The sequence below is a fragment of the Triticum aestivum genome, chromosome 1A (genome assembly GCF_018294505.1).
Source record: "Triticum aestivum cultivar Chinese Spring chromosome 1A, IWGSC CS RefSeq v2.1, whole genome shotgun sequence".
In the NCBI taxonomy this organism is placed as follows: domain Eukaryota; kingdom Viridiplantae; phylum Streptophyta; class Magnoliopsida; order Poales; family Poaceae; genus Triticum; species Triticum aestivum.
In genome coordinates, this window is record NC_057794.1 from 13,026,670 (window position 1) to 13,035,596 (window position 8,927).

The window sequence follows — 8,927 nt, forward strand, 5'->3', positions numbered from 1 at the left end:
TGTATTTTTCGGTAATTTTTTCTGAATTTTTTAAAATTGTTTTTTGATTTTTTTTATTTTTAATTTCTAAATTATTTTCCAATTTAATCTCTAATCGCCCCTCATCACTGCTCTATTTAACCTCTAATCTCTAATCACCTCTCATCATTCCAAATCATCTAACTTTCCGACCGGTCACCCATCATCTCACTACTCCAGCCTGGGCACGCTTAACTTCCGGGTTCTATTCCCCCTAGTTTCGAAGTCTGCATTTGTTGTTTTCCTAACAATAGTAAGATGTCAATCCTGTTAACCCTCAGGAGTTTAGCTTGAGCATGAAGTCACACGTTTCACTATTTGAGTTTGAAACTATTATTCTAAAAAACAATAATTATTTAGTAACACTAATATTTCTTAAATAAGTAGTTTGACCATAGTTTGACCAGATTTGACCAAAATTCAAAAAAATGAAATAATTATTTAGTAACACTAATATTCTTGAATAATTATGTAGTAACACTAATACTTCTTGAATAAGTAGTTTGACCAACGTTTGACCTGATTTAACCAAAATTCAAAAAAAACTGAAATTTGAGCATACTTTTTTCTTTTTAGAATTTGAGGATTCTAGAAATTTGCAAACAGGCCGTAGGCGGTCAAAATCGGATGCGGATTTTCATGCTGAACATTTTGATATATTATATCTTTTTTCGACATCGTATGCAAAAGTTATAGCCGTTTTACTTTTTCATGACACTTTTTTGCAAAACATGTCCAAATTTAAGTTTTTTTATTTTCCTAACTAGTAGATGTAGTAATATAACTACATCTCGAAGAATTTTATTTTTTAAAAATTTTATCATTTTCTTTTGCTTTTTACAAAACTGAAAAGGCCATCCATAGGGGGGGAGGGGAGTAGAGTTTGAAAATGGGACCTTTAGTCCCGGTTTGAGACATGAACCGGGACTAAAGGGTGCGCAGGTTCATGTCTCAAACCGGGACTAAAGGTCTAATCTTTAGTCTCGGTTTGAGATACGAACCGGGACTAAAGGGCATCGCACCCTTTAGTCCCGGTTCGTGTCTCAAATCGGGACTAAAGGGCTCATTTGAACCGGGACTAATGCCTTTAGCCGCACGAACTGGGACCAATGCTCACATTAGTCCCGGTTCGTGACTGAACCGGGACTAATGAGCTTATCTAGCCCGAACGAAAGCACTGTTTTCTACTAGTGACTCCACTACTTTTAGAGGATCAGTTAGATCCGGCAAAAACTTAGTAGAGTAAATATGTTCTCCCAAAAGTGTACTTCATTACTTTTAGGGGATTGGTTAGAAATGCCCTTATGTGAAGTGTTATTCTAATCCTGCCTTTTCTAGGGCTTTGGAGGGAAACAGGGACTAGGCCGGGCCAGGTTTGGTGTTGACTGATTGATTGGCTAGAGCCTATCTAGAGGTAGATGGCTAGCTAGGGTTTTACGGTACATGCGTAGATGCGCACTCCCTGGCTTGTCAGAGCATTTCATGATTCACATGGTATGTAAATGTGAGCTATGACTCGTCGGGGTGGTATGCTGACTTTTTAGAGTATTACTCCCTCCATACCTAAACTAGCCTACCAAAATAACTTATATTTAGATACAGAGAAAGTAGTATGTAATTGGTTTAAAGGAGTACATTTGTTGAGAATAAAAAATTGGGTAAGAGAAGTCTACAAGACTCAAACGTGCATGCATGCCCACGTCTATTGGTTTGCATTTTCTATTGGGCGTGGTGCTGTCTGCCCCAATAATGAATTCTCAGATGCATCGGGTGGTTGCTATAGGGTAAAAGCCTATTTTGTGAGAGGGTTTTACATTACATGCGTAGATGCACGCTCCCTGGCATGTCAGAGCATTTCGTGATTCACATGGTATCTGACTGTGAGCTGTGACTCGCCGGGGTGGTTTGCTAACTTTTCAGAGTAATATTCCCTTCGTACCTAAACTAGCCTAACGGAATGACTTATATTTAGATAGAGAAGAAAGTATATAATTTGTTTAAAGAAATACAAACGTTGAGAATAAAAAAATTGATAGGAGCAGTCTACAAGACTCAAACGGGCATGCATGCCCACGTCGTCGGGTCAGCTCAGAGCACAAGTGATTCCTCAATCTAATCAATGATAGTAGTACTAGTTGATAACCAAGCAGAACCAAATAAAATGTCCATCACGTTTTGGGGGCGATCCTGATGCCCCTGACGACGAGCCCACTCTTCCAGTGCCCACCGTCCTGAGACATGGTGACCACAAGCTCCCCACCCTGCTGCCCCTTCTCCACCTCTACATCCCCTACCTTGAGCGGCAGCCACTGGCCCCTGGCCTTCTTCTCCAGGCTCTCCTTGCGCCCCTGGGCCCTCGCGCCGGGGAGCTCGAGCTGGAGGTCCACGGGCACCTGCCACCCAGCGCACCCCTGCTTGAGCATCACCTCGAAGGCAACCTCGTAGGTTGCCCCCGGCGTGAGCTGCGACAGCTCCAGCTTCCCGTTGACCTCCAGCGACCACACGTTCTTCAGCTCCGCCACCTCCTCTCCGGCAGCGTCGCCGTCGCTGCATGTCAGGTTAAGGTCCGCATCGATCGATCAGCGCGCGATACTTGAGCATCATTAACTACTAGATAGCTTTACCTTCCTTTTCATTCGGTAAATTTGGTCAGTAGATGTAGCAAAACTCAGATATATAGCACGTACCTTCCTTCTCCCGGGGGCGGGGATAGCCAGGCCCAGTAGCTGGGGTCCTCCGCCCAGGCGATGGACAGGCCTCGAGGGAGCAGCATGAAGCAGCTGTTGCCCTTCTCATCCACCCAGTGCTTCTGCGTTTACATGGATACACAATCATGTTATGTTCGTCCAGAAAGTAGCAAAGCTCATAAGATCCAGTTCATGCTCATCAGAAGCAAGTTCGTGTATGTGTAATATTCACCTTGGTGGGTCGTTCGGGTTGCGTCTTGTCCGAAGTAGTAGAGATGCTGCGCTCGGTGATAGTATCAGCCGGTGCCGCCGGCGAGCCGAAACAGCACGGGCATAGTCGCGACAGTGCCGTACCCATTGGCAGCTTCTCCACGAGTGCAACTAGAGCTCAGACGTGAGACAGGTTGTGTCTGACATATATATGGACCTAGTTGCGGGTGGTCTAGAAGCCGGAGACGACCCTGCATTAGGTTAGTGATGGAGAGATCTAATTCCTCTAGCACTGATTAAGCATGGGATCTGGTTCCCACGTGATGAAGTTCAAGAGAATCTACTTTCTTGGCAAATGATAAGTACGCATTATTGTTGCACTGATGCTCTGCTTTTTATTGAAATGTCATGCTTGCATTGATGCTCCTTCACGCTCTTGTTTGGAGTGGCAGACATGCATGCTTACACATCCGGCCCAAGTAAATTGCATCCACAGTCCTCATAGTTGCTGGCAAGGTCGGCGATGGTCCTCGAGCTTGCAACGTGCCTCACTAAGGTCCTCAAGCTCGAGGATACGGCCCATCATTGGTGGCCCATCACTAGTAGAAAAAGGACTTTTAGTACCGGTTTGTAAGGACCTTTAATACCGGTTCTGAAACCGGTACTAAAGGGTGGGCACTAAAGGTCCCCCCTTTAGTCCCGGTTTAGCACGAACCAGGACCAAAGGCCCATCACGTGGCACGAGGCATGCCATGGTTTTGGGGGCCTTTAGTCCCGGCTGATGGATTTTTTTTATATATTTTCTTGAAATAAAGCAAAAACAGCCCGCCTACTGGGCCGGCACGGTCTGCATACGACTAGAAACCCAACCTCTAGTTGGGCCAGGATGCAGGCCCGTACGGCCCAGTAGGCCCCACAGGGCAGAAGACTTGCAATAGGCCCACAAAGGCCTGCTTAGAGAGGAGCTCGACACGGTAGCCGCAGCAGGGCTTATAAACCAGTGCGAGCTCCTCTCAACTAGCGAGGTGGGATTAAACATTGTGCACTGCGGGTGGCGGCGCACCACCTTTAGTACCGGTTGGTGGCTTCAACCGGTACTAAAGGGGGAGGGGGGTCTTTAGTACCGGTTGGAGCCACCAACCCGTACTAAAGGCCATCACCTTTAGTACCGGTTGGAGCCACCAACCCGTATTAAAGGGGAGTCTTTAGTACCGGTTGGAGCCACCAACTCGTACTAAAGGCCATCACCTCTTTAGTACCGGTTCGTGTCACGAACCGGTACTAAAGGTTCGCCACGAACCGGTACTAATGAGCGCCGCCCGCCTAGCTGTTAAAACCGACACTATTGGTCACATTAGTGCCGGCTCAAATACAAACCGGGACTAATGAGCTGAACATTTGACCCTTTTTCTACTAGTGCATGCAAGTCCCACAAGGCAAACTCAGAGACTAAATGGGATCTTCATTCGGCGCCGGTGTCTTCGCATTGGGTCAGATCTTCGTCTTCGGGGCAATGTGCTACATTGCTGATTTGACATGTCGTCTTTTTTAAAAAAAAGATGATAGTCCCCGGCCTCTGCATCAAAGCGATGCCTACAGCCTATTTTTTAAACCTAAGTATGGTAGCAAGATCTCAGGTCTAGTACAGGCTCCCAAACAGAGTCCAAAAAAAAGGAATAAATAAATGCCATAGTCGGTGAAAAAAATAGCATGCTCCTCAGGAGATCCAAGGATGTCGGAGAAGTGGGCGAAAGCAGCCTCAGCAAGGGATGTCAGCTCAGAGATGATGCTATCGTTGACCTTGAGCGAGAAGATGCGGTTCTTCTTGAGCCAATGGACAACATGGATGTGCGGGAAAGCGGAGATAGCATCGCAATTTTTGAGCTATGCAAAACGTGTGCGTTGCATGGAGATGAAGCGATCCAAGGACGCGAGGCCGAACTTAGCACAGAATAACTACAAGTGTTTCCCTATCATTTTGAGGAAGTGTGCATAGAAATTGTCAATAATTGTCTTTCTGGAGAGAGTAATAATGATTTAGCTTGAGTCGTGATCTCTCTGGTATGTGTATAATTCACATGCACTACATGAGGAGATAATACTTTGAATAAAACTTGGAGCAAAGATCAGCTCATTCGATTTCAAATTGATCGTCCATAAATGTAAACCGTTTTTGCCCTCGGAAGATAAAGGGAATACCTTTTTCTTAACTCGATCACAAGGAGACCTGGAATTCTAAGGAGACCACATTTCTACTCAAGCATGAGCAAGTGTTCTTTAGATAGACGGTGACATAACCAGCATAACGGTGCCATAACATGCTCAAATGTGTCAATAGGTATTTGATAAGATTCTTTTTCAGATTTAGTGGGTGAAGGCTCTCTTATAATCTCAATATGAGAGCACCCGAGGCCTCCCAACAAGTTATAACTAGCAATAGGTTCCAAAAGGAACTAAAAGAACGAACAAAAAATAGCAAGCACAATAATGTTTCTCTTACCAATTTCCACTTACCAAGAGCACTACACTCCCTAACAACGGTGCCCATAAGTAAATTTTATTTAGGTTGCTGAGTACGATGAGAAGTACTCATTGTGTATGTTGCTCATGTTGGTGATCACTATAGAGATTGACGACTACGACAATGAGTACTATATGATGAGACGTGGAGATGACATTGATGGATTTCTTTGACTTTTGCCTGTAGAATCTTTGATGGTGCGACCACTATCTTCATTTTCTGTTGTGTTATTTGGATTCCAATTATCATCATTTATGTAACAGGCATATGATCCGAATAATGTAAACTTTTTACTGCTATTTTTTTATCAACGAACATGTGATACTCATGCTACCCTACCTTGTTATCTGCAACTCATCCTTGGGACAGATAATGGTTTATGGTGTGATTCCTGGACCCCATGGTTGTGATCTCAGAAAATAATCCTGCATTTACTTTGATTATGGAAGCACTGCTAACAATCTCAAGTTCAATTATAACTTATCTCATAATTTTCATTTCATAATATTTTTAAATAAGTTACATTTAAGAATATCTTCGAGGTAATTACGCAAAGCTGCGACTTTACTGAAACAAATGATATTTCCCCACAACTACTTGGTTTTTTAACGCAAAACCGCATGTTTTGTACTAATATTTAACATAGACCACAAATGTACTTGTTTAACTATTTTGCAATGGATTCCAATAGGGTGGGCCCATTGGGTCATGGTGACAAAAAAAGGCCACACAGGGCAGTTAACTTTTGTTTTATCCCCCCCCCCCCACCACCACCACCACCAAAAAAAAAAGAAACAACCATGCTTGGAGGACAATGCTGAATTCAATGGTATTGATTGCGAATCAACCTGTGGTTGGATGGTTAGAGGGACTGTGGTATTCCAACCCACCAGGGTTCAAATCCTGATGCTCGCATTTATTCCTGAATTTATTTCAGGATTTCCGGCGATGCGCATTCAGTGGGGGGAGACGTTCCCGTCGACGACGAGGTGCATACGGTGACTTCATAAATTTCAAGATGATATGTCGGCTCAGTCTTTCGAAGGTGCTCATAGAGGTAGGGTGTGCATGTGTGCATTCATAGGGATGAGTGTATGCGCGTGTATATGAGTGCTTGCGTCTGTACTGTGTTAAAAAAATCATATTGATTTTGTATTGCAGATTTTAATAAAAGAATATTATAACCTTTGTCAAAATTTACAAAAGTCAGACTTAAAACAAATCTAATATGGCAAAGTAAATAAAAATGAAGGGTTATATCATTCGTGGAGACGTGCATGATTACTAGTAGTACTTTTGATAAAGGAGATGGATTCATTACTATTACCTCTATACCAAAATATAAGGAATAGATTGTTGGGTCAATAGCTCATGTGCGACACATTTCATGTAAATTGGAAGGGATGCAACTTTGTTCGAGTTGATGGCTCTGGTGCAACACATTTGAGTCCGTAAATAGCCCAGGCACAATATGACCCTTAAACTCAAATGATGCCCTCATTAGCTGTTAGTGGTTGGACCCACCACTTATCCACGTATGCACGGGACCCACCACTTGTCCATGTAAGAGTGGGACCCACTATTTGTCCAAAGTTGTGATATCATGGTTGATACTCTCTATGAACTTGTAATACAAGTATGTAGATTTGGGGTTTGATTAACCCTGATGGTACTTCCATCAGGTTGAATTCTAGCAGATATGTACCACTTGCAAGGCCTGACGTTTCCATCAAAACCTCTGCACCTTGCATAAAATTTCTGTTTATCAGTCCACATAGTCTTAGTATCAAACTCATGTTTGACTGCATAAGTCTTGAAACACATTCTGAACTCCTTCATGCTTGGGAACAATTTGCCTACTTCAATAACAAGATTTTCTTTGTCATACACACTTACAAGCTCATTATCATATGCATCATCCACATCATCTGCAGCATCTTTCATCAGCTGTCCATCCACATCTTCACAAGCATCTATGTCAGGATCATTAGGCAAGCTCGATTCATCCCTCTCTTTCTCATCTTGATCATCTGCTGGATGGATCTACTAGAATGCCAAAAAAATTGGCCATCTCAGTGTCAGCCATTGGTGCAATGACCAAATCAGTAGTGTCTTCTAATTGTACCGAATTCGAATCAACACAAACAACCCTTGCAACACCATCACAGGCCTCTTATGCATCTTGAGCGGGCCCCTCTATTACTGTCACTTCAACCATACACATGGCGTTATCTGTCTCTGTGAAGCCCAATCCTCATCTACCATCTGCGAAGCCAACTTTGAGGGCACATATCCAACCTTAGAATCTGATTTCAGATCAACGGGCTCTGCATGAAAGGTAGTTTGTTTGCTTGCCCAGCCATCTTGCCGATCAATTTCATCAACCATCTCTTCATCATTCTCAATTCTAACATACTCACCCTTCCAATTATCAAACCATAACAATGCTATCTCTTGCTCTGGACCCAAACAAATGATTTCCCCAATTTTCTCCACAACATTCCTCACGAGCCTCTCTTCCATGCTCTGTATCTCCTATGGATTGATCTCTTCAAATTCAACCTCCCATTTCACAATTGTATCTCTCTCTATGTCTCGCACGCTACCATCAACTAGCTTTGCTTTAGATGGTAAGAATTCAACACTAAATTCGAAGGTCCGAGCAACATTGCCCATGTCTATCAATGGCGGGCACTGTGGGGCAGTGAAAGCAGATGAGGCACACATCGCAGGGTTGAAGAGGTTGGACAGGGTGATTACCTGGTTGACGTTGTCTCTCGTGGCTCCATCTCGTTCAGCCCTACACCGCCCCGCCGCCGCTCCCTAGTCCCACCCACCTCCACAATCTGGATCCCGTGGAAAACAGGGGCCAACAGAGGCTCACTTAGGTCAGATCTAACTCAAGACGAAGGGGAATGGTGCCGAATACACTCACCACATGCGCAGCCGCAACCGTGGACGAAAGCTCCGCCACCGCCACCGCCGCCGCTGACAAGAATGAATAAGAGAGAAACAGCCAGGAGCAGGGGAGAAGCACGTGTTCAGTCAGGCGGGGAATCGATGCACTGCCAAGTGGGACCCACCACCAGATGCACTGATTAGTTTGACCCACTATTTTTACCTTAACCCCAGTCCCATTGACGACCAGACCTGTGTTTTAACCATCTGGTCATATTAGGGATATTATTGCCATGTAAGACGGTGCACAAGAGCTATTTCTGGCAACTACGTCACACTCCTTCCAATTCACATGAAATGTGTCGCACATGAGCTATTGACCCATAGATTGTTTGGGGCAACTCCAAGATATGGTGTAATTTGAACTAAAACCATGATGCTTATAATGGAACGGAGGGTTAGTACCATTGATAAAGGAGATGGATCCGTTCCTGTATGTGGATTGTTTACACCAACTCAGTAGCGTGTAAACCCAATAGATTACATGTCGCTCTTCAGAAGAAAGGAATAAATAAAAGGGAGCAAATCCATCA

General features: G+C 44.0%; 1 protein-coding gene across 1 annotated transcript; it reads right to left on the minus strand.

The window, feature by feature from the left end:
- Nucleotides 1–1,985: 1,985 nt before the first annotated feature.
- LOC123070849 (protein PHLOEM PROTEIN 2-LIKE A1) lies at nucleotides 1,986–3,171 on the minus strand. Its single transcript, XM_044494258.1, has 3 exons — nucleotides 2,938–3,171; nucleotides 2,706–2,827; nucleotides 1,986–2,565 (listed from the first exon to the last, which is right to left on the minus strand). Exons 1-3 carry the CDS (start codon nucleotides 3,061–3,063, stop codon nucleotides 2,187–2,189), a joined length of 627 nt encoding a protein of 208 aa, XP_044350193.1. The 5' UTR covers nucleotides 3,064–3,171; the 3' UTR covers nucleotides 1,986–2,186.
- Nucleotides 3,172–8,927: the final 5,756 nt, after the last annotated feature.